Source organism: Equus caballus, chromosome 22 (assembly GCF_041296265.1).
Source record: "Equus caballus isolate H_3958 breed thoroughbred chromosome 22, TB-T2T, whole genome shotgun sequence".
Lineage (NCBI taxonomy): Eukaryota > Metazoa > Chordata > Mammalia > Perissodactyla > Equidae > Equus > Equus caballus.
Genome location: NC_091705.1, coordinates 24,571,015 through 24,597,333, shown reverse-complemented (window position 1 = coordinate 24,597,333; position 26,319 = coordinate 24,571,015). Strand labels below are relative to the sequence as shown.

At 49.1% G+C, this 26,319-nt stretch overlaps 1 protein-coding gene across 4 annotated transcripts in view; it reads right to left on the bottom strand.

Annotated features, from left to right (window-relative positions):
- The window catches only part of EFCAB8 (EF-hand calcium binding domain 8), a 66,653-nt gene that overhangs the window by 14,139 nt on the left and 26,195 nt on the right, over positions 1-26,319 (bottom strand). For 3 of the 4 annotated variants that reach the window (XM_014735101.3, XM_070248046.1, XM_070248047.1), the window contains 11 exons: positions 23,176-23,243; positions 22,702-22,853; positions 21,066-21,203; positions 19,542-19,655; positions 18,121-18,348; positions 17,301-17,371; positions 16,311-16,515; positions 15,289-15,498; positions 13,984-14,118; positions 6,836-7,057; positions 6,152-6,289 (listed from right to left, as the gene is read on the bottom strand). In XM_014735101.3, the coding sequence (XP_014590587.3) occupies positions 6,152-6,289; positions 6,836-7,057; positions 13,984-14,118; positions 15,289-15,498; positions 16,311-16,515; positions 17,301-17,371; positions 18,121-18,348; positions 19,542-19,655; positions 21,066-21,203; positions 22,702-22,853; positions 23,176-23,243 (1,681 nt within the window). The remainder of the gene's footprint in view (positions 1-6,151; positions 6,290-6,835; positions 7,058-13,983; positions 14,119-15,288; positions 15,499-16,310; positions 16,516-17,300; positions 17,372-18,120; positions 18,349-19,541; positions 19,656-21,065; positions 21,204-22,701; positions 22,854-23,175; positions 23,244-26,319) is intronic. The other variant, XM_070248045.1, reaches the window with a different exon arrangement.

Genomic DNA, 26,319 nt, shown 5'->3' with positions numbered 1-26,319 from the left:
GCGTTCACTGGTTCAGATCCCAGGCACAGACCTACACACGACTCATCACGCCACGCTGTGGAGGCATCCCACATACAAAATAGAGGAAGACTGGCACAGATGTTAGCGCAGCACCAGTCTTCCTCAGCAAAAAAGAAAAATGAAGAAAAATCTGAAGAAAAGTGTGAGTGACTACTTATCTCTGAATTAAGAAAGTGATAGGCAATGAGAAATATCACAATGGGAGGAAAAATTGACCACAAAAAAATATTATAATTTTTAAATCATCATAAATGAAATTAAAAGGCAAATGACAAACTGGGGGGAAATATTTGCAGTGCCTATGACAATGAGTTAATATCTTTTAATATATTTTTAAATGATTATACATCATTTACAAAAGATGGTTACCACAATAGAAAAATGGGCAATAAACACTTATTGAATGCCTTCAATAAGCAAGGCACTCTGATGGACCCAGGGGACCCTCCTTCAGATGATACCGCTGATAACAAATACCTCATGTCGTCAAGGACGAAGCAAGACAGGCTAATAAAATACAAAACTCTCAATGTTCGGAAGCGTGGTGTGGCAGCACGCATTAACGTCCTGAGAAAGATTTACGTTCTTTTACATACTATTTCCTCGGGACAAACTGTTTGCAGATAAACAACTACAAACAAAAGACTCGTGAAAAAGCCTATTTGCTCCATCATTTTTACAGCTTTTAAACCCAGCTTTACTGAAATATAACTCACACACAATTTACCCAAAGTGCTCACCTCAGTGGTTTTTCGTACACACACAGTTTGCAACCACCATCACAATCAATTTTAGACCATTTCCTCACCCCAAAAAGAAAGCCTGTACCCACTCACGGTCACTCCTCATTCCACCCCCAGCTCTGGGAACCCCATAATCTACTTCTGTCTCCATAGATTTGCCTAATTCTGGACAGTCTGTATAAATGAAATCATACAAGATGTGGTCTTTCGTGACCGGCTTCTCTCACGGAGCACACCGTCTTCAAGGCTTCTCAGGCTGTGGCCTGTATCAGTACTTCACTCCTTCTTATTATTCAGTAACATTCCAATGTAGTGATAGCCCACAATTTATCCTTTCATCAGTTATGAACATTTGGGTTGTTTTCAAGTTTGGCTATCATGACTAATGCTGCTATAAACACGTGTACAAGATATCGTATAGACATATGTTTTCACTTCTCTTGGGTATACACTTAGGAGTGGCACTGCCGGGTCATAGGCTGACTCTATGTTTAACTTTTTGAGGAACTGCCAAACTGTTTTCCAAAGCGGTTGTTCCACGTTACATTCTCACCAGCAATGGATGAGAGTTCCAATCTGCCCATATCTTAGCCAACACTTATTATCTGTAGCCATCCTAATGAGCACGAAGTGGGATCTCATTGTGGCTTTGATAGGTATTGCCCTGATGGCTAATGATGTTCAGCATCTTTTCATGTGCTTATTGGTTATTTGGATGTCTTCTTTGAAGAAATGTTTAGATCCTTTGGCCATTTTTCAATTGGGTTGTCTCTTTTATTGTTGAGTTGTGTGAGTTCTTCCTATATTCTAGATACTAGTCTCTTATCAGATATATGATTTGCAAATATTTTCTCCCACTCTACAGGTTGCCTTTTCACTTTCTAGATGGTGTCCTTTCAGGCCAAAAGTTTTAAATTTTGATGAAGTTCAATTTATCTATTTTTTCTTTTGTTGTGTTTTTTGCTGCCATATCTAAGAAATACTGCCTAACTCAAGGTTGTAAAGATTTCTCTCTTGTCCTCTTCTAAGAGTTTTATAACTTTAGCGCCTATGGTCCATGATCCACTTGAAGTTCATTTTTGTGTCTGTTGTGAGGTACGTTTTTGTGTATGTTGTGACTTTGTTCTTTTGATGTGGATATCCAGTTTTCCCAGCACCATCTGTTTAAAAAGGCTATTCTCTCCTCCATTTGATTGTCTTGGCACCCTTGTTGAAAATCAATTGATGAGAAATGTTAGGGTTTATTTTTCGACTATTAATTCTATTTCATTGACCTATATGTCTGTCCTAACGTTAGTACCACACTATCTTTACTGTAGCTTTGCAGTAAGTTTTGAAATTGGGAAATGTGAGTCCTCCAACTCTGTTCATCTTTTCCAAGATTTTTTGGACTATTCTAGGTACTTTGTATTTTCATATGAATTTTAGGATCAGCTTGTCGATTTCTTCAAGAAAGGCTGCTGGGATTTTGATATAGATTATATTGAATCAATTTGGGAAATACTGCCATATTAGGTTAGATCTTCTAATCTATGAACATAGGATTTTTTCCAATTTATTTAGGTGTTCTTTCATTTCTTTCAACAATGTTTTGTAATTTTCAAAGTACAAGTTTTTCATTACTTTTGTAAATTCACTCCTAAATGTTTTATTCTATTTTAATACTATCGCAACTGAAACTGTTTCCTTAATTTCATTTTAAGATTGTTCACTGCTAATGTACAGAAATACACTGATTTTTTGTATATTGATCTTGTTCATGCAACCGTGTTTAACTAATTTGTTAGTTCTTATAGATTTTAGTGGATTCTTTAGGATTTTCTATGTATAAGATTTATGTCGTCTGAAAATAAAAAGGTTTTACTTCTTCCTTTCCAATCCAGATGTCTTTTATTTCATTTTCTTGCCTAACTGCTCTTCCAGTAAAACGCCGGAAGAAGAGGAAAGAGCAGACATCCTCATCCTGGTCCTGATCTTAGGAGGAAAGAATTTAATCTTTCACCATTAAGTATGATATTAGCTGTGAGTTTTTCATAGATACGTTTTATCAGGTTGAAGAAGTTTCCTTTTATTCCTTGTTAACTGAGTGCTTTTATCAGGAAAGGGTGTTGGAGTTTGTCAAATGCTTTTTCTGCATCTGTTGAGACGATTATGTGTCTTGTGTTTCTCATTCAATTAATATGGCATAACATTGCCATATTGATTTTGGACATTAAACCAACTTTGCATTCCTAGGATAGGTCTCACTTGGTCATGGTGTTTAATCCTTTTCATATGTTGCTGGATTCAATTTGCTAGTATTTTGTTGAGGATATTTGCATCTCTATCCATAAGATATATTGGTCTGTAGTTTTATTTTCTTGTGATGTTTTTGATTTTGGTATCAAAGTAATTCTAGCCTCACAGAAAGTTCTTTTGGAAGAATTTTTTAAGAAGTCGCATTAATTCTTCTCTAAGTATTTGTTAGAATTCACCAGTGAATCCATCTATATCTGGACTTTCTTTGTGAGATGTTTTATCACTAATTCAATCTTTTTACTTGCTATATTCAGATTTTCTATTTCTTCAGATTTTCTATTTCTTCTTGAGCCCATTTTGGTAGTTTGTATCTTCCTAAGAATTTGTCCATTTTCTGTCATTTTTTGACAATGAAAAGTTAGAAACCATCCTATTATCCAACAATAGGTAACAAGTTAAATAAATGATTGTAGGTCTATAAAGTGAAATATTACTTAATCATTAGAAAGCTTGATTTTCAAAAAATATTTGATGCTATAGGAAATTCTAGTTACATACAATATAATCCCAATTTGTTTAAAGTATATCCGTATAAAACTAAGAGCAGATGGTCAGGAACACAGACTCCGGAGTCAGACAGTCTTGGGTTTACTCTCAGGTCCAAACTGGCCGCTGTGTGAGCTTAGACATGTCCCTCCAGCTCTTCAGTTTTATCTTCCTCATCTGAAAAATAGTATCTCCCTCACAGAGTCATTATGGGGATTCAATGAGAAGATACATAAAAGCACTTATCACAATCACTAAAACATAGTAAATAAATGACACATTATTGTTGTTATTATAATGCTTATATTAACATTGTAGATTCCTCATATACTGAATCCATGGGTAACCAATTCCCAACAGATCTGAATGCAGTGAAATTCTCTTCTTATTGAAACTAGGCTAGACATAATATATTTGTGCAGGGAGTCAAGAGGCACCTAAGACTGCAAGATGGCTATCAAAATTGAAAATGCATACAACTCTTTGACCTAGCAATCCCACTTCCAGGAATTTATCCTACAGACATTTTTGTCACATATGTAAAATAATATATTCACTATTCACTTTTATCTAAGAACAAAAGACTGAAAACAATCTCAATTTCCCTTAAAAGGGAATTATATCAATAATATATCCTATGGTGTACTACACAGCCATAAAAAAATAATGTACTGATATGCAAAAATCGCCAAGATATATTATAGAGTTAAAAAAGCAAGGTGAGGGGCCGGCCCAGTAGCGCAGCAGTTAAGAGCGGACGTTCCGCTTCGGCAGCCCAGGTTTCGGCGATTTGGATCCTGGGTACGGACCTACACACTGCTTGTCAAGCCATGCTGTGGCAGGCGTCCCACATATAAAAAGTAGAGGAAGCTGGGCACGGATGTTAGCTCAGGGCTGGTCTTCCTCAGCAAAAAGGGGAGGATTGGCAGTAGTTAGCTCAGGGCTAATCTTCCTCAAAAAAAAGAAAGAAAGAAAGCAAAAAAAAGCAAGGTAAGGGCAAGCCCCATGGCCAAGTGGTTAAGTTCACATGCTCCACTTCACGGCCCAGGGTTTCACTGGTTCGGATCCTGGGCGCAGACATGGCACCACTCATCAGGCCATGCTGAGGTGGCATCCCACATGCCACAACTAGAAGGACCCACAACTAGAATATACAACTATGTGCTGGGGGGCTTTGGGGAAAAGAAGGAAAAAACAAAAAAGAAGATTGGCAACAGTTGTTAGCTCAGATGCCAATCTTTAAAAAAAATAAAATAAAAAAGCAAAGTGAGTACTGTGTGTATGACATGCTACCTTCATGTAAAAAAAAGAGGGAAATAACTTTACACATTTGTGTTTGCACAAGTAAACACCAGGAAAATAAACAAAAATCAACAGAAGTGGTTAATTCCGGGAACAAGGACTGGTTTTGGGGGAGGACAGCAGTGGGACTAAGACGACTCCTCATCATGAGCCTTTGCACACCGCCTCATTTTTTAACTTTCACTGATGTATAACACACATACAGGACAATGTACACATCATAAATGCACCACTGAATGAATTTTTTACAAACAGAATGTGATGGTATGATCAGACCTGGGTAAGGAAACAGAGAGCTGTCCGGCCCCTAGAACCTCACTCCTTCCAGCCACTCCAACCCCCAACGAAGATAATCACTTCTGATAGGATAGCTTTGTTTTGCCTGTTTTTGTACTTGACATAAATGGAACTATAAAACATACAAGATATACTCTCTTGTGTTTGACTTCTTTTACTTAAATTGTTTGAAGAATTTCTCATTTTGTAGCAAATGGTTGTGAGATCATTCACTTCCAATGCTGGATGTTATTCTACATAGTGTGTATACTACAATCTATTTTTCTATCTACGTTGATGGGCATTGGAGTTGTTTCAAATGTGGAGTTATCACACATCATAATCCTGTCAACATTCCTATTCACGTTTCTTAGAGAACAGATTTCTCTAGGGTATGAGCGTAGGAGTGGGATCGCTGGGCCGCAGAGTAGGCATACATTCAGCTTTAGAAGCTACTGCCAAACAGTTTCCCAAAGCAGTCACACCAACTTACATTCCTACCAGCAAGGGAAATTCCAGCTGATCTATATCGTTGTCAGCATTTGGTATTGCCTGTCTTTTAGTTTTAGCCATTCTAGTGGGCATGTAGTGGCATCACATTGCGGCTTTAATTTGCATTTTCCTGATAACTAATGAAAGGTGCTCAACTTCAGCAGTCATCAGGAAAATATCAAGTGATTTTTGAACTATGTATATGAATTACCTACTCAAGGAAATACATAAGTATTTTCATTATTTTTAGAAAGAATTCGTGACTCCAGGGCCCTCATTGCAAAGATCAAAGCACAAGGAATGGGTGTGTGCGTGTGTGTGTTTACATATGCATGTGGTTGTATTTAATGTGTGCACACTTGTGTTTTACTGGTTAAGGGTGACTTCTGGTTAACAGAAACTTCTCTGCATCAACCAGACAACCCTGAACAGGAAACATGAGACTCAGAGCCTCAGTGAGAGAACTGTGGTCCTGGCTCATTAATGGGGCTCAAAGGCACTTTTCTGAGCAACCATCCAAATCATCTTCCTACCTCCTTCTCCTTCAAGGGGACGTAGTATGGGAGGCTGGTCCGGATCCGTTTAGGAATTAAGAACTGGAACTTGTTTACTCCACTGTGTTGGGATGACCGCTTGTCAGTGGGTGTGCAGTAATCCTTGATGTCCCAGATCTAGGCACAAAGTGTGGGTTACTGTAGCGGTGACCCCAACACCAGCTCACTCTGTGGGCCCTCCCCCACACCATTTCTCCTCACTTTAGGGGGCAGTTCTTACTCACACCTCTCAGATACCCAGACATTCAGAGCCAGAAGGGGCCCACGGGATCTCAGCTAGCAGGCAGAAAGGGTGTGACTGGCCCAAGGACAAGATACTCTTGCCTCATGTCTCACAATGCATGAAATCAGTTCCAGAGACAGCTGATCACAGATCAGATGCATGGTTGGAGGGTGAAGGAGTTGTAGGAAGAGAATGATGGAGCACAGGACCCACTGGGGAAGGCTTCTTGGAGGCCCTTTTGAATCATGCCCTCCCTCATTTCACTGGGCACATCAGAGCAGGAGAGGGCTTCCAAGGTAACCCACCCTACCCTCTACTGTTTTACAAATGAAACCAGTAGCCAGAAGGAGTAGGGACTAGGCTAGGGCCACATGTGGCAAAGAGGTGGCCAGAACTTGGCTGACGCCAGCTCCTCAATCTTAATGCCAATTCTTCCTCACCTTGATGTGTCCTTTATTATCCCCTGTGACAAGGATGCAGTCATTTTCATCAGTGGCCATGGCGCCCACAACCACGTCCCACTTGTCTTCCAAGTCCACAGGGAACTTCCCCAGCAGGCCACCATTCCCATGGATGGACCAGGCATAGATGCAACCATCCGCGCAGCTGCTCAGCAGGGCGGCTGTGTGTGGCAGGCGAGGCCTGGTCTGCAGGAAGATTATCTGTACAAAAGATGTGAGCCTGCTCAGCAGTGCTGCCTGCTGGGCTCACCCTAACCGCTGTCCACGGTGCTGAGGGGCCCCGGCCAATCACCAGATCCAACTGGTCCCCCAACTTCCTGGATGCCCAGTGAGAATGGTAATGGGACACCACCTTTCCTACCTGGCTAGTGACAGGAGCATTTTGCTGGACTATGAGCTCCCTGAGGCTAGGGAACTGTGTCCTTTTTTGTTTAGTACTTTATCCTCAGCAATTGCAATGGTGCCTGACACATGGCACATGACCAATGAATGGTTATTAAATGAAGACACACAAGTTTGATTTGTCCTGGGCTCACACAAGATTTTCCAAGTCCTGTAACTCAACTCAAAGTGATTTGGAGAACGAACTCATTCCTCTTCATACATTTCTAGGTGATATGCTCATATTTTCCAGCCAATTGTCAAGAAAGCATTTTATCCAAATTCTTCTTCAAGTCTTGATTTGACCATGCCCTTTGCTAATTCCCCCCTCTGCTCACTGTCACCTTACATGTCACCCCTGTGGTCCACTTGGGGGCCACTGTGGGAAGTGACTGCAAGACGAGCATGAGAAGAGAGCGCTTACCTGGTACCCACCCTGCATGCGGCAGAGAGTCTGGTCATGGGGGGTGAAGTGAGAGGCCTCCCCACCTCTCCTGAGTCAGAAATTATAGTATGGTGGCTTATGTGTCCCCAAAACAAGTCACTACCACCAACAACAAAAACCCTATTTCCTAACTGTCATAGAGATCTAAAACAAAACGCTCAAACTGCTTCCCATTGGCCCAGGTGCCAAGGTCACAAAACCAGGAGTCCTTAAAGCAACAACGAAGGGCAAGCATTTCCTCACTTCATGCAAGTGTACTTGTGCACCATACAAAACGTGGACAGCACAGACAGATGAAAAGAAATTAAAATTACCCACTGAATCCCAGAAAGAATCACCATTAAGATTTTAATGCATTTCCTTCCAGCTTTTTTCTGATTGCATTGTCTACAAAGACTTTTACCAGATCTTTTAAAATTATGAAATATACATGCATGAATAGACAAATATACCAATGGAACAATAGAGAGGATCCAGAATAGGTTACAGAAGACTATGCTGGGGCCCAGGATAGGCCACCCCAAAATATCCTACAATAGCATACTGATTATTTTGAATTAAAGTTACTTGAAAAACAAAAAGGGCAGTCTGACCCAGCTGTCTCTGTTCCCCTGAAGGCAGGAAATCAATCTCCTCTGTGAGAGGCGCTCTCCCTGCATCCTGATCCCCAGAGCCAGGGATTCAGGACAGAGGAGCCGGCATAAACAGACCTTGCTAATTAACGACCTCAAGCCTAAATTCTGCTTAAATTCTTCACTATTTACGTACCTCAAATCTAAGTGTCTTTGTCCTGTCAATTCCTCACAAATTTTTGTTTCTTTGTGTAGAAGATATATATACACTGCCTGCTTTGTTCACTCTCTGAGCAGGATTTCTCTGTGATCTCCAATATGTACACATTAAACTGGGTTTTTCTCCTGTTAATCTGGTCTTGCATCAATTTTACTATTAGTCCAGCCATAAGAACACAAGAAGAGAAGAAAGGGAAATTTCCCCACTTTAACTGCTATAATATGTATGAATGATGGAATCCTAAGCCAGTGGAGAAAAAGTAAACTGTTCAATAAGTGGTATTTGAACAACTGGCTACCAATTTAGAAAAAGAAAATTAGATTCATACATCACACCTTACATAAAATTACTTAGATGGGACAAAAAACTAACTAAAAACATATAAAATCATAAATGTCTAGAAGAAAATATAACAAATTTTCCTGTGATCTTGAGATAAACAATGCCTTTCTCTATTGTCAGAAAGGAAAATAACAAAGATGGCTAGATAAAAATTAAAACTTCAGTGTGATACCACAAAGGCAGATGAAGTGTAAATATTTGAAAAATACAACAAGCCAAGGATTCATTTCCAGAGCATATAAAGAGCTCCAAGAAATTAATACAAAAAAGAATGGACAAAGCATATGAACAGACATTTAAATTCACTGAAGAAATACAGACGTCTAACAAATATAAAAAAAAAGCTCAACATCACAAATAGTCAAAGAAATATCAAAAAACAATGCTATTTTCCACCTACCAGAGTGACAGAAATTAAGAAAAGGCTGCTGTCCAGCTCTGGCTCTGTGTGAGGACAAAGGCAGAGGCACACGCTGTTGAAGGGAATGGAGACCATCACAGTCTCCCTGGAGAGCAAACTGGCCTGATGTGTACGCAAGGAAGACAATCCTTTACCTTCTAGGTCCTTCTGGCTGGTCTACGAATTAAATTGACATGAGCCAGAATAACAGGAGAAAATCAAACAAAGTTTGATAATATGTATACATGGAAGTAAACCCAAGAAAAATGGCCAAGGTCAACACCTTAAACATCATCCTCAGCTAAAGACAAAGGAGGATGTTGGGGTGGGGGTAGTCAGTTACGGGAGATTACCAGAAAAAGTACAGTAAGCAAGTGTAAGGTTATTATGCAGATTTAAGTCCTTGCCTTCCACATTGATAAGAGTTTCTAGAGATAAGGTCGTCCCCCTCTTCCTGGTACAGAGAGGAAGAGATCTTACAGATGGAGACTTCCCTTACAAATGTAAATGTTTCTTACAAAAGGTAACTTCTACTTGGTTTTCAGAGCTTCTCCCCTATCTGCACTTTCTTAAAAGTAACCAATCCAATTATGTTAAGTGAAATAAGCCAGACAGAGAAAGACAACCTCTGTATGACTCCACTCATATGTGGAAGTTAAACATGTGGACAAAGAGAACAGATTAGTGGTTACCAGGGTAAAGGGAGGTAGGGAGTGGGCACAAAGGGTGAAGTGGTGCACCTACAATATGACTGGCAAATAATAATGTACAACTGAAACTTCACAAGGTTGTAAACTATCATAATCGCAATAAAAAGTAAAAAAAAAAGTAACCAACCCAAAATAATCCTCATGCCAAAGAGACATATCTTGAGGTGGCCAATTCTGCACCCCAACGACTGATCACAGCATGAACTGTGCACACTTGCTGACCCACTAGTCCCACTTCTGGGAAATCTGGCATAACTGCACAGACAGATCCATAAGGATCTCAAATTGCACCATTGTTCGTAATAGTGAGAAACTAGGAACAACTTAAAAGTCTGTCAATTAGGCATTCATTAAGTAAATTATGGCAAATCCAAAAAAACACACTGCAGCCAGGGGCAGATTTACTAGTGAAGTTCATGAAGTTCAAGGCGAAGGTCAAGTTCAAGCCCCTTCTAAGGTCCTGGGAAAACCAGCAACATTTGGTGACTGCTCTAATTGTCAGCTCTGAAGGCTTCAGAATTTGTTGTCATTTGTTTTCTTATTCTAAACAAATTTTCACTTTTGTACTAATTTTTTGTGCATAATTTTGTGTTATTTTTCTTAAAGATTGACTCCCAAATTGTACAAATTTCAGGCTCCAAAAAACCTAGATCGGCACCCCGTACGAAGCTATTAAAAAGAATGAAGTAGATAGACATGCAGGCACTGAGAGGAGAAGTCGTCTACTGTACATGGCTAAGTCAAAAAAAAGCAAACAGCTCAACTACAGTCTCAAATGCTCCCAGTTTTGTTTGAAAACCAAAACCATACCTGTGTGTATATATAGTATATAGGCATTTAAAAATAAATCTCAAAGACGCACATTTGATACTTTGTAGTAGTCACTACTATACTTTAAGGAAATTTTTAAAGTTTTGTAATAAGCAACCCAAACAACTTGAAATCAACAATCCAAAGTAACATACGCACCCCTATGTTGATTGCAGCACTATTCACAATAGCCAAGACATGGCAACTATCCAAGTGCCCATCGACCGATGATTGGATAAAGAAGATGTGGCATATATACACAATGGAGTGCTACTCAGCCAGAAAAAAAGACAAATCACCCCATCTGTAACAACATGGAAGGACCTGGAGAGAATTATGCAAAGAGAAATAAGCCAGACTGAGAAAGACAAACACCAGATAATGTTACTCATATGTGGAATATAAAGAAGCACAGGGACTAAGAAACCAGTTCAGTGGTTACCAGGGGAAGGGGGGTGGGGGGTGGGCACAGGGGGTGAAGGGGAGCACTTATGTGGTGACAGACAAGAAATAACGTACAACTGAAATTTCTCAATGATGTAAACTATTATGAATTCAAATTTTTTAAAAAATTTGTAATACGCATACTCCAGATCATTAAGTTTTCCCCTAAAATGGGGTTCCTCATAGCTGCACAGGATTCACCAAAACGATATGCCACAAAGAGCTCCTATTTCTGAACTGCAGAAAGCTGAGGCTTCCTCCCCAAGCCTTCCTGCACCGCCCTGGGACAGCTAGAGCTGGCGGGAGTGAGGTGAAAGGATGGTGGCAGCCTCAGAGAGGGCCGTAGGCCCCAAAGGGAGCACACAATTGGGGCTGTGTGGCCAGTGTCAGGAGTGTGCACAGTCAGGACGCTGGGCCCTAGGCAGGACAGAGCGGGACCCGTGTGGCTGGGAGGCAGGTAACCGACACTATTCCTTTTGCACTCTGCACCTGGTCCCTGAAACCTCAAACGTATCCCTCTGCTCATTTTGCAAAGAGCTGCTGGACTGAGGTTGGGCATTCCAGCCTCCCTCAGTCCAGTGGTCCCGATGGTTCTCAACCACAGAGGGACTAAAGGCCCCTTCAGAAGCAGCTGAGGCTACACCCGGGCTGGGCTTCATACCTTTCAGAGCAATTTGCCACTTCCCACCTCTTTGGTCCTCACCACTAGGGAGAGGGCCCAGGACGGGGCCTCATCTAGAGTGTAAGGGACACAGCTGTGCCTGGATCCATGTCCTTGCCTCCTTCCCAGTGCCCTTTCTGCCATACCCCACAGTCTTCGGAGGCCAGACAGAAATGGTGAGAAGGAAGACCAGACAGACGAGACACTCTCCCAGGTGTCCTTGCCCCAGCCCACTCCCACCCCTCGTCCACTAAGGAAAGGCCGGGACCAAGGGTGACCCAAGAGCTCTGGACCCTCTCCAGGGCACCATCCTGAGAAGTGTCACTCTATCTGCCCCCCAGCTCCTCAGAGGGAAGAGACTTTGCAGGTCAAGGAGCAGTGGGGGTGAAGACAGAGCTCTTAGGAGCCAGGGGCAAGGGTCAGCATCAGAAGTAAGCCCACTTCAGACAGTGCCCGGCACATGGAGACGCTCAATGAATAACTGTGCCCTGACAGGACGAGGTCACCAACCCAAAGGTGGGCTGTAAGTCCCCGATCGGATTCACAGGTTGAAAGAGACGGGGTCTTCTGGGCAATTCTGCTTCCAGGAATCCATCCTTTTGATACTCACACAAGTGCACAGAAATGTATGCACAGGGATGTCCAGTGCAATGCAGCATGTAAAGTTAAAAACTAGAACTAACCTGCCTATCAGTGGAAGACTGGCTTAACAGTTTATGATGCCTCCAAACGATGGGGCATGGTGCAACTATTAAAAAGAATGAGATAACAAAAGAATAAGCTGAATAAAAATTGCTGGTGTGAAAATATATCCAGGATACACAATTAAACAACGAAAAAGCAGGACAGCTATAATTTAGCTATAATTTTATGTCACTGGTCTAAAAATAAAAAGGACACAAGCTAAACCAATCCGTTAGCAGTGACTGTGACTACTGTGGGGATGGCATGGACTGTGGGGAGACACAGGGGACCTTTAGTTTTTACTTTGCACACAAAGTAGTTTTTCTTTTCTTTCCTTCTGTCTTTCTTTTTTTACCAATCAGCATTATTACTTTTTAAAGCTTTTTTAAAGGGTTTTTTTCTTTGGTGAGGAAGATTGGCCCTGAGCTGACATTCATTGCCAACCTTCCTGTTTATGCTGAGGAACATTAGTTAAAGGCATTTTTAAAAGAGAGGAGGGGCCGGCCCTGTGGCTGAGTGGTTAAGTTCGCACACTCTGCTTCAGAGGGCCAGGGTTTCACCAGTTCGGATCCTGGGCATGAAGACGGCACCACTCGTCAAGCCATGCTGAGGCGGCGTCCCACACGCCACAACTAGAAGGACCTACAACTAGAATATACAACTATGTACAGGGGGGTCTGGAGAGAAGAAAAAAAGAAGACTGGCAACAGATGTTAGCTCAGGTGCCAATCAAAACAATAAAAATGTAACAAAATAAAAGAGAGGAAACCACATTCAGAACGTGGAGGAGAGAATATCCAGCCCCTCAGAGCCCTCCACTCCCCCACCACAGGACCCGGCTCTGCAGGGCACTGCTCCCCTGTTCCTGAGTGCCTGGTCTCTGGAGCTGGGTGAGGGGGCACTCCTGCCCACCCTAACATAACTCTGATTCGTATTTTCACTGGGCTCACGTTAAGGACTTAGGAAACCTAGTCTCTGAATTACACTATCTCTGCAGATTAAAGCCGGAAGGGGCCTTAGGGGTCACCTCAACCATGGTGACACAGTGAGGGGCATCCAGGGTCAGAAAGGGGAAAGGCACAGGAGGAAGAGAGAAGAACAGAGGACTGGATGCACTCATGTGCTGTACCAAACACCCTACAGAGCCCCAGAGGGCATTTAATGGGATTCTGGGAATGCTGCTTCTCCCACCTCCCAGTCCAGCCCCCCAACCAGGAGGGGACACTGGTCACCTCCCTAGACAGAACCCCCATACCCAGGGAGCACCCCCCAGACAGAGCAGCCCTGAAGCCAGAATCCTCAGCAGCACCATCCTCTCCTCCATGCCTCTCCAGGCCCTGGGGAGAACCAGGCTGGGCCCCTCAGGTCCCCCAGGCTCATAAGCACTGCATTTCCCGGCCCCATCCCAACAGTTGACCCCCCGGCTCACACCCCAGACCCTGCCTAAGCCTGGACAACCTTCTCCACCGATGCATTGGACTGCAGCGATATCTTCTTCATGAGTTCCCCTTTTCTCTTTTCAGCCTCTGTTAAAAGTGACTGTGTGCCACGCGGCATTCTTGACGGCTTGGGGCTGCCAGTGTTGAGAGGTTTCTGGAAAGCAAAATGGGCCTCCAAGGTCATCATGAGGGGGTCCCCCTACCCTACGGGGGAACAAAGACCAGAGGCAGATGCTGAAAGAGCAGCCACCCCAGCCCCATTGAGTAGACACACCACGCTGTGAAAGGTACAGCCAGTATCTGACGGATCCTCTGATCCACTCTGAGGCTGGCAAGTCTCATTTTAAGTTACCAGCAGCTTCCACTCTCAGAGCAGAGACCTGAGTTTGCCTTTGGGGAAGCCCCCTTCTCAGTCCCACAAGAGACAGCTGGCTAAAGGTGAGGATCGTGGGGTGTATATACCCAAGGTTCTAGAAGATCTGAATGCAGTGGTGCGGCCCTAATACTTCGAAGGTGGTATGAGCGTCTTATAGTAACGTACAGTGTGAGCATCTCACAGCAGAACCGTGTTCTAGCAGGTCATGTGGGATCCAGGTCTGGGCTGCTATGCCTGACTAGGATTGCGTGTTTGGGGAAGGAGGGGTTTCTCATTCAAGCCTCAGCTCCCAGGAACTGGAATCAGACTTCAATTGCTGAAAGAATCGGACTGGCTCCCCAAGCCCCACCCAAGATTACTGTATTGAGGGTCTGAGGCCAAACCACCCCTGTGAGTAGGGAGAGCAATTCCCCTGCTCTTTCCCCCTACTGCCCCCAAAACAGGACCATCAGTCCAGCCTGGAAGGGTTAACCATGGGGCAGAGACCAGGGCTCAGAGGAGGAGGGAAGTGGTTCCCCTGCATCTGGGCCTCATGCCCCTGAGCCCGGTCCCCAGGGCAGTGAGACTTGCTGGGGGTGGTAGGCAGGCCCAGCGCCTCCTCTCTACCGGGGCAACGTGAGCTGGAGGCCTGAGAGAGCAGCCCAGGAGCTGACCGCTGGTGTAGGCTCCCTGGATTGTCTTCCCTCCAAGTCCCGGCCCCAAGCTTGCACAGCCTGGGGTCTGGCATCAGCCGTGCTCTGGGAAGGGACTGTGCCCAGGCTCGAGGCAGCAGAGCAGGCTAGACACTGTGCCTAATCAGGAGGGGCCTTGTCCGTGTCAAGACAAGGGAACTGACGGACCTAAAGGCGCTCCAGAAAAATCTCCTCCAAGTGAGAAAACAAACACACAACAGCAAACTCAGGGGTCTGGAGAGTGAGGGTGGTGGCTGGGTTCGGCACTCGCTCCCACCTGCAGGGGCACAGGCCTGCCTGGGTCCTTGTCTCTGGATTGTCTCATCACCGGGGGGGCTGACGTCAGGGTCCGTCTCAGGTTGGCATTGGCCACAGTCTTCTCACTGGAGTCCTGGGGCTGCTCTGAGCTCCTGTGGGCCCACGTCAGCCGCAAGCAGGATTTGCTGGGACAGTGCATCTGGCCCAGGAAGTCGTCCGCTGCTCGCACCTGTGCCACAGAGTGAGCAGCCTGAGGCACTGCAGTGTCCCAAAGGCAAGTGCAGAGTGCCTGGCCCCACGCTGCCACCACATGGCTCTCCAAGGGCCCCAGGGCTGGCTTCCCTGAAATGCAGGACCCATAAAGGCCTTGAAACAGAGCTTATAACCCTGAGTGCCCCCAGGCAAGAGACTGTTCCCATGAGGAACTCAGTCCCCCCGTCTGTAAAATGGACAGTGGTTTCCAAATGTTTTTGAGGTTGTTTTTAATCTTAAGGGAAATTCCAAAGTGTAAGATTGATAGAAAGCTGAGCTGCTCTGGGAGAGGCCCCTGCAATAGCCTCCTAGCCTCTCCCCTCAACACATTTGGAAAACTACTGGATGAGGTGGCCTTTAAGGCCCCTTCCAGCTTTGATCTGCAAAGATACAGTAATGCAGAGACTGTATGGGTTTCCTGGTGCCCACGCGAGCTCAGTGAGCCTGGAGTGGTAACATGTAACAGCAATGGGTGAGGTGTGAGCCACCTTAAGGACAGGGTAATCTACCCAAGAGAACAAGACAAGCACACCAGGCATGGAGTCAGACTGCCTGGGTTTGGATCTATCACTCCTTGGTTTTGTGACCTCAGGCAAGATGCTTAACCTCTCTGTCCCTCAGTTTCCTCACCCGTCAACTGAGAATTATAGAAACTACCACCTACCTACGTAGCTCCCAATCTCCTCCAGAACAAGTCCCCCCAGTCCCCTCTCCTTCCCGGGGTGCTCCCTACCCCCAGGCCCACAGCCGAGAGAAAGGAGAGAGGAGGGGTGTTCCTGTTGACCATACCCTCTTGGGCGTCAAGGGCAAGGGGCTCTCAGAAGCATTGAAATTGAAGATGGGCCTGAACATGCTGACATTCCAGAAGAGGATGTCCCCGTTGTAGGAGGAGGTCCCGAGGAACTGGTTCTGGTACTTGGCCATGCTCAGGACGTCCTCCTTGTGGAAGGTCTGCCAGTGGTAGGACAAGAGCACTGGCTTGGCCTTGTGGAACCTGCACACATGCCAGAGGCAGGAGAGCTGAGAGAGCAGCCTTAGTGCTCCCCCGGGGAACACCGAGGCCTTTAGGATTCTGGGAGCCGACTCAGAGGAGGACGCTCAGGCGTCGGAGCAGGCTGAAGCCCTGCCCCACCGACCTCATTTACTAAGCACCCACTGTGTGCCTCCTATAAAGGCCCTGTCCTGGGGCTTTACAGAAACTAATCTTACAGATTCACCCCATTTAGACACTCGAGCAAGGACTCAGGTTTAAAGAAGGGGAGACCACGGCCCTGGAAAGGCCCTTTGGAGAGGAAGGGGCCTTGCACATGCTGTACTCCTGCCTGGAATGTTCCTCTGTCCCAAGCCCTCGCTGCTTCACTGAGACCTCTCCTGCTCATTCTTCAGATCCCACTCCACCCACGACATCCTCAGAGGAGCCTTTTCTGACCACCTAAGGCGGAATCAGATTGCCGTCCCCTCCCCGTAGAAACTCAGCAGACTTTATCAATAGAAATGAAGTTATTTGATTAGTCTCTGCCTCTGACTAGAAGCCCCAGGAAGACGGAGACTCCATCCTTCTTGTTTATACCCAACCCCAGCACCTAGCACAAAGTCTACAACATATCAGCCTCAAGAAGTGATGAAGAAATCCATCAGTAGATGAAGCATTGGACATTACCCATCACTCATTTCCTGCCTGGAGTTTCAACCAGCAGCAACGCCAGGAGTGAGGAGCCCGTTGGAAGTAGAGAGAATGGTCAGCTGCCCTTATCCACCCACACGCACCTTGCTACTCACCTGAAACAAGTGATTCTCTTACTCCACCCAGTCACGTAGAACACATTGTTCATATGGACAATCCCACTAATCTGTTGAAGATGAAAGAAAGAATGCTAAGGCACCTCAGAGAAAACGGCCCGGGCCCTGAACGTCTTCCTAGCGGTATCAAGCAAGAAGTCCAGACTCTCCATGATGACAAGAATCCCCCAGAGGCGGTGCCACCATCTATTTCTCAGAGTGCTCTCACATCCCATCATCTCACTTGATGGACTTGGAGGAGGCAGACAGCATAGGCATCCATGTGCATTATTTAGGGGGATAACTGGGAAACAGACAAGTGACTTGGATCAGGTAAGTAACTGAGCGATAGGATCTGGACCAAACCCCTGGCTGCTTGGCCAAGTGCTCCTTCTGAGCTGGTTAAAGGGCTGTGTCACAGGCGTTAGTAATGGGCTCAAGTTCCAAAGAGGGACTGCTGGCTTTGCTCCATGCCACACCCACAGACTATCCCTAGAACCCTGGCAGGCATTTCCCAAGGAGGGGTGAGCGTGGGTGCCTCTGAACCCGACCCCAGCTAGAAACGCAATCCAGAGCCCTCAGCCGTGGGCTAAGAAGAAAGGAAGGAGGAGCCGACACTTGTAGACAGGTACTAAGCACAGGCCCTGTCACCTATCATCATTTTATAGGTGAGGACACAAAGGTTCAGGGAGGCACAAAGCCAGGCTGTCTATGCACAGCCATTCAGGGTGGCACAAAAAATACTATGTCCCCGGGTTATGGAAGCTGTGCTGTGCTTCTCAAGAGGCGCCCCCGGCCCCGGCTGACCGCCCGGACTGACCTCCAGCTGATCCTGGGAGGGGAAGGTCAGCAGGCATTCGCCGATGCTGTGGTTCCACATCTTCACGGTGCCGTCCTGCAAACCTGTGAGCAGGCACCGCTCCGACTCATCCAGGGACATGGCAGTCAGCTCCACGTCCTCGTCACCGGTCACAGAGAACTCCAGCATCCTCCTGCCCGTCACCATCTCCCACACGCTCACTATGCCACTCAGGGAGCCACTCACCACCTGCAGGGGAGCACACGGCTGGGGCTCCTGGCGAGGAGAGCGCCCCCACTCCCAGGGGCGGCCTCTACACGTCGGGCTGGCTTTAGACTGAGAAGACAGTCATTCAGGGCCCCTGCTGCAGGAGAAGCCCCTCTTGAAACAGGCCTTCCTCTGCTCTGTAGCACAGGGCAGAGCAAACTGGCACAGCTCTTTTAGAAGACACCAATTTAGTGAAATCCCCTTTAACTTAGAAATGGCATCTATCAGAATCTATCCAGAGAAAATAACCTCTAACTTGGAGAAGACGTTTACTGAAGCATCATTAATCATAGGAAAAACAAAAAACGGGAAACGCTAACTGCCCCCTAAGTAGGAAAACGCTGAGAGTAAAGGATGGTCACGGGACTTGATGCAACATCTACTGCCACCACAACCGGAACAAGGCAACAGCAGCAGGCGAGGCTGTTTCAGAAGACCCCTCCTGCTGAGAACATCCAGGAAAGCTGGGGGAGGGATGTTTTTGCAAGCTGGTTGAAGACACTGAAGAGCCCTAAGGTATGCAGGATGGTGGTGCCGGAGCCAGGATGGGAGGGAAGCCCAGAGAGGTGAGCTCTGGCCCCGTGTGGCCAAGGGTAAGGCAGCCTGCCCTGCCTGGAGCGCAGGCCAGAAAAGAGGTCACCAGGGGAGTGGGCAGAGGGCCCAGGAGCCCTTTCTGTTCCTACACTTGAGAAACCATGTGCTCAGCTGCCCTGCCTGACCCAGAGATCTCTACTCAGGACCAGGGTGCTGTCTGTGGCCTGGGCCTCCCTCCCTTCCCACAGTGGACAAAGCCAAACGAGGGCTTCCCGGGAAAACGGCACCCAGGAACAGCACCCACCCTGAGAGCCTTGCAGAGCAGTCACACCCAGTGTGCCATCTTACCCTCCGTGTAAGCAAGGTGGCTCCTCCAGAACAGACCCGAGGCAGTGGCCAGGGGCACACAGGCCTGGAGGAATTAGGATCCGCTGACCAAGCAGTGGGGCTCCGACATCCTCTTGGGCCGGCCCCTCTGCAGGGCTGCCTCTCGTCCGCACCCTGCCGCCCACACCACCATCAAATCCCCACCGCCTGTCCTGACCACTCCGTGGACAGGATCTGGACCCAGCGGGAGGCTGCGGTGCCACCCGTGTCACCGGCACTCCCGCCAGCCTAAGAGGCAGCTCGGGCCCACTCACCTGCTTAAAGAGCTTGCTGTAGAGGACGTTGCACAGCGGGGTGCTGTGGGTCGTGATCTTCTCCCCGGCCTTCCCAGGCCCCTGGGTCTCTAAGTACCCTTTCAGGATCCCAATCTGCAGGGGTGGGGAGAGGGGCAGCAGCTGGGCAGGTAGAGGGCTCTGCCCTCAGTGACTGGCCCCCGGGAGAAACTCCCAACAAACGGACACCCAGACATCCTGACTGCACGCAGGCCTGGGCCCAGCAAGGCCCCACGGCTCTCAGCATGCCTGCTGATATGTACCTCTCACCTCTACTCCACAGGCCCAACTCTCAGAGAGTGGGGCTCCCAAACCCTAGTGTTCCTAGAACCCCAAAGTCCAAGTCCAAATTCCCTCCTATAACTTCTGAGAAGCATAAAGCCTCAATCTGATATCCCCTCCTCCAGGAAGCCTTCCCTGACTACCCTGCCCCAGGCTAGGCTAAGGATCCTATCTCTGTGTTCCATGAAGCCCCTAGCACACATCTCCATCATAACACACAGCATTTTCTGCTAAAATTATCTGTTCTCCTTCTATCAGCTGAGTTCCTCGAGAGATGGGACAGTGTCTAATTAATATACTCTCTGCTTCTGACAAAGAGCAGGGGGTTGACGTTTGATGACTTGAAATGAACTTCAAAGGTCCATTTAATTCAACAAATGCCGGCAGCCAGCCCAGCACTCAGCAGAGATGAAGGAATCCACAACCTCCCTTCTCAAGAAACCTGCCGTCTGGGGGACAGACAGCCAAGGGCACAAGGATGACGTATGTGTCCCCTGACAGGGTGGCCTGGCCAACGGAGGGGACAAGGCCTTAGTGGGGCTACCCCTTCCTCTCAAACACAAATGACCCCCTCGTCCCCTTTCTAGACAGAACCTCCCCATCTTCTGGCAGCCCCCTGAGCTCCCATCTCGTCACAGGCCCCACCGTCACCCGGGACAGCCTGCCCCTGTGCTTCTCCCACTCTGTCCTGTCCTCTGGGACACATGGGCACCAGCGAGGTCACAGCACCCAGACGGTCTCCACACCTCATCTCTCCAGGTTCTCCTTCAGAGGGGCTGGTCGGGCCTGGGCCCTGCTTCCTGGAGCTCACGATTTGGCAGGAAAGAGAGTCATGTAGCCGCGAGAGGACACAGTTACAAAGGCCGCGATGGAAAGGAAGCACAGGGCCACTGGAGCTCAGAGGGGGCCACCTAACCCAGCCTGGGGGTCAGCGTGGGCTTCCAGGAGGAGAATCTAGGGCATGGACAGGGCGGGAAAGAGCAGAGAGAGCAGCAGCACAGAGGGTGACAGGCTGGGTGCCTACAAACGGTCTTCCAGGAAATCACAAGAGATGGGAGCCTCGGGCCAGGCCACAGGGTCTAGGAGTTTTGTCCTCATGTCATGAAGAGTAGACTTGGGAGGGACAGGATGCAACCAGCCCTCGAGCGCCCTCTGGGACGTCAGGCCCCAGCCACGGGGCCACCCTGTGTGCGCAGCCATGACCCACCTCCTGCGCAGACTCACCGAATAGGTGCTGCAGATGAGGGTGTTGTCGTTCTTGTGGAAGTAGGCGCTGGTGATGGGGCAGTTTCCCAGGGCAAAAAGCTTCCCGCAGAAGGACTGGAGGCATATGTAGTCCTGCATGTCCCACACGCGGATATTCTGGGCGTGGGACACAGGCAGAGAGGCCGAGAGTGGATCCTTGGGGATGCGGCCAGCACCTGAGGCCTCGGGGAGCTCCCGGGAGCAGGACCAGGGGTACACAGTGCAGGCACTTCCAACACACCCCCACTGCACTGTGTCTGCCACAATCACAGCTCTACGACAGGGACGCTGCCTTAGGCTCAGGTGAGGAAACCGAGGCACAGTTCCACCCCAGCCTTCCCCCAGGGCCTCTCCCCTACTTGAGCAGCTGCGCTCAGTGGCCAAGGATGAAGACCAAGCAAGCCCGCATGCACCCCTGCAGACCCTCCCCGGCTCCCGCTCCCGCTTCCCTCCAGTAAAGCCAGGCAGGACACAGTGTGGCTACCAACATCACTGCCAAAAAGGCCCGCCTGTCCCCAGAGTAGCCCCCTGGAGTTCATCCCGAGTTGAAGAACTGTCCCTAGAGAGGCCCCATCTCCATGCTCCTCACTGCTCAGAGGCATCGGCAGGGAGCTGGACAGGGCACAGACTCGGGGTCGACCAGAATCGAGTCTGCAGCCCAGCTCCGCCTAGCATTGACCGGGAAGATTTTAGCAAGTCTGTGCCTGTCCCCCGACCCCTCCAGCCTCAACTCCCTCATCAGAGGGGAGGATGCCCGGCTCCCAGGGCTGCCAGGGGAATTCGAGACAATGGGAAGTGTGAGGATGCGGTGGGAGGGTGGCCTGGGTAACCCAAGGGCCCTGCCAACTCTCCATCTACGGAGCCCCGGAAGACACCAACTTGTCCCCTGACGGAGGGCCTTGGAGCTGCTGGCCTGCATCCCCACACCGGCCAAAACGCCCGAGCAGCCCAGCAAAGGGGGCAGTACCTGAACCAATAGCTGCAGAAGAGCAACGCAACGGGGCCTGAGCAGGGGAGCCTCGGGCACTGAGAAGGGGCCACTGGGAGGGCCGAGAGGGGCAAGTCTGTGTGTGTGTGGGGGGAGGGAGGGAAGGGCTCACAGGGACTGTGCACCGACTGTGAGCCAGGCACATGCTGCTCTTTGCCACCAGCTCTCCTCCAAACCACGCAACGACCCACTCCAGGGATGAGACTGAGCCAGGCACACGCTGCTCTTTGCCACCAGCTCTCCTCCAAACCACGCAACAACCCATTCCAGGGATGAGACTGAGGCTCAGAAAAGGGAAGGGCCCTGCCCAGAACCACAATGGACAAAGCCAGGCTGGGCTACATGGGAACCCAGCTCTGGTGGGCTGCTCAAGGCTGGGCTCAGGCCTCTACCGGGGGCTGTTGGAGACCCAGGGCCCCCTCATGGTGGTTCCACCTAGGGCACTTCCCTCTGGGCCTTAGGCCAGGAGCGGGACCAGGGACAGGGAGGCCACACCATTTCCCCAGGCCTCAGGCTCCTGCCAACTGCTGGCCACATGGCTGGCCAAGGTAGATCATTAGCCCTGGGCCAGCATCTTTCCGGGGACGCTGTGGGGGGCATAAGGGCCATGCTCCACAAGGGGGGCACCTTGTCCTTGGAGACACTGAGGAGGATGCTGCTGTTCTGGCTGTTCACAAGGATGTGTGTCACTGAGGTCTGATGCCCCTTCATCAGCCACACAGGCTTTTTCGAAAAGAAGGGGTTCCACAGGCGGATGAGAGGATCATAGCCACCGGTCACTGGGGTCAAAAATGGGTATCAGCCACGGGGGGGCCTACCCTTCTCCTGGGGCCAGACCTCAGACCCCAGCCAGGCTTGGCAGATGGGGGGGCATCGCTGTGACCCCTCCCCCTCCCCCTCCTGCACCACCCCCTCCAACACGCCACGCAGAGCCCGTGTCACCACATCACACCCGCGCCCATGAGTGGGACCGGAGAGGTAGGAGAGGAGGCCAGACACCGCACGGCCTCCTCCTCAGCTCTGATGGTCCCCGAGCCCCTAGCGGCCCTCACCTCAGCCCCGCCAGGCCAGCCGCTGCTGCGTGACATGGAGATTACTTACCCAGGAAGTTCTTGTCTGGGCAGTAATCGAAGCAAAGAATTCCTCTTCTCAAGTTCAGCACTGAAAACCTACAACAGCAAAGAGGGAAGGCCGAGGGCTGGGAGCAGTGGCCTCAGGGAGTCTCTGGGCCTGGGGAGGGAAGGAGCTGGAGGCAGGGGCCTGGGAGGAGCAGCCCCAGAAATCCTGACCAGGCTCACCCTGCCGCCACGCCAGGGCCCAGCACCGCAGGCAGAGTGGCAGCCGCGGGTCTCGGCCCAAAGCCAGCAGCTCGAGGAGAAGGCACCCACCTCTCGCCTGTAGGGGAAAGCAGCCCCCAAAACAGGAGCCGCTCCCCACAGGTGTAACACATTGGCCTCATTCCAAGGGCAAACTTAACTTGATCTGCACCTCACCTACACCGGAACAGGTGTCCCCAACCCATGACACAAATCAAAAAAAGGGGAGGGCGTTCCAAGGGCCAGGGGCAAGGGCAGAAAGCTCCTGGGTGCCCCTGCTCCGGGCTGGCCCCATGCTGGGTGCTGCTCCTGTGTCACCTGGACCCCTCCCACAACCCTGAAGAGTGTCATCAGCCCTGTGCCACGATGAGGACACAGAAAGGAGAAGTTAAGGAGCTTGCCCAAGGTCACATGGCTGGCAAGATGGGGTCAGGATTCAGACCCAGGGTGGGCATGACAGGAAGAGGCAGAAGGCTCAGCAACTGGTGCTCCAGGAAAGGAAGAGGTGAGGCTGGGAGGGCCAGGGTGATTCTGGGAAGCCAGCAGCCCTCACAGGTCCAAGGGCCCTGGAAGCTCTGTGCCTTTGCACATGCTGTTCCCTCTTATCCACACATCCTGTCCTGCCAGCTCCTTCTGCTCAAACTCTCTTCAGAACTCCACTCAAAGGCCCCAGCTGTAGGGACTCCAGCCCTCTAATGCAGCATGCCCCACTGAACCTGCCCCTGCACTGGCTCCTCTGCCACTCCCGCGGCCTGAGCCCGTTGCCTGGGCATCATCCTGGAGGCTCCCTCTCCCGCACTTTCAGCATCCAGCTGGGCCCCAAGTCCCTTGCCCACATCCCACCACAGCACTGACCTCTGCTTAGGACAGACCCCTTCATCTGTGTCAGCCTCCCAGGGGCCTCTCAACCTCCAGTCTTGATCCCTCTCCAGTCTGCTCTCCCCTCCACAGCCAGAAGGATCCCTCTAAAAACCAAACTTCAGGAAGAACATATCGAATACATGTATTTCATTTATTGTCCAACCAGATACATCTCCCTCCATGCGTACGAGTGCAGAGAAATATTCTGGAAGAATGGACACAAAAGCATTACAAGAAATTATTTCGGGCTGGCTGACTCATTCATTTGACAAACATTTACTGGCTCCTACGCCCTTCCAGGATGGCCAGAGGCGTAGATATGATGCCCCTGCCTTCACAGAGCTTTCCTTCAGGAGGGAAGCAGCACGAGCAAGTAAAGGAACAGAGAGACAGGGAGATGGACCTTTACAATCACGGCCAATCCTGCAGGGAATAAACAGGCGGCTTTGACAGGACAGCTGAAGGAGACCAGGTCTGCAGATGACTGCTGTGCAGGGAAGGGACTGGAAGGTCAGAGAGGACACAGCAAAGGCCATGGCAAGCAGTCCAGGTGGGAGATGATGGTGGCTTTACCTAGGTGGTGGTGGCAGACGTGAGAGAAGGGGGAAAGCAGGGGAGATGCAGTGGGTCACTCCATTCCTCCCCAGTTCCTCCATCAGAGTCACTGTTGGCTCCAACCACCTGAGGAACTCATCTCAGGCTGGCTTCCAGGAAGCCAGACGCTGAGGCCCACACTGCCTTGGAGGCAGAGTTTGGGGTGGCAATGCCAGACCCCACTTGCAGAGGCCACACCCCAAGGTCATTGCCAGGAACAGGAGACCAGCAAGCAGTCAATGGTGCCACCTGCTGGCCAATGTGTGTACTGCATTCAGGCAAGAAGAAAGGGTGCGGTGCGCCATACAGCCAACCTGCCCCCAGACTGTATATCAGGTCCCCCCATCTCCACTCCACTGGCCGGCTCCAGGCCACCATCATACGTAGCCTGAGTTATTACAATGGCATCCACACTGGTGTCCCCGTCGCCACTCCTGTCCATGTACACTCTACTTGCAACAGAGCAGCCAGAGGGGTGCTCCCACACATCAGACCGCACAGTTGCTCTGCTCAAAATCATCTTAGAATCTTGTTTATATCCTATTTCAAATATTGTAAAAAGACATTTTGAGACATTTGGGGGAAGATTAACTTGGACTAGGTACTAGAGATATTAAATCATTATACTATTTTCTCTACTTTTGTGTCTGAAATTTTTCATAATAAAAATGTTTAAAACACAAAAACGAAAAAAAAACAAGAGCACATGAGACAAAGAAGAGCAATGCAAAGGCCCTGGGGCAGGAGCATGCCTGAGTCACAAGGGGGAAGAGGTGAGATGAGGAAGGCAGCAAGCCAGACCACAGAGGCCCCACGAACATGGTGAGGTGATCCCCCTGATGCCCTCCTGCCACTGACACCCCATAAAGCAAGAAGCTGAATGAAACACATCGCAGACGTGAGGTCCTACTACCACCAAAGCAGAGAGGCGAACCTCAGCAAACCAGCTCCAAGCAAGATCCTGAACCCTGTCCCACTCACAGCACTGAAGACAAGGCCGAAATTTGCCCACTGCCGCGGACATTCTCCAAGGCGCCGCCTCCACCCTGCAGTGAGTTCCTGGACTTGGACGGCAATGTGCAGAGTCCTCTTTGGTTAACAAGACACTGGACGTACAATGAGGCCTGGGACACAACCCCAGGTCAAACGTCTGCTCCAAGACAGGCACCTCCCCTCCCTAAGCCACAAGTTTCCCATCTGTAAGCTGAGGGGTTGCACTAAACTAGCCCTACCATTCCAGGTGTGAGCTTCCCTCTGGAAAACAACTGGGACAGAAAAGGACAGACGGAGATGGGGCCTGAATGGCTCTCAGTCTCCTCAATGTGCCTCACCCAGTTGCTCCCCCAGCATGGGTCTCAAATCTCCTGCTCTTCCCCCAAGACGTGCCTGAGGCTGCAGCTCATGATTCGGCTGCTCAGAGCAAAATGTCACAGACCCAAAGGCTCCCGAGGGTAAAGACCTGAACAGGAGGAAG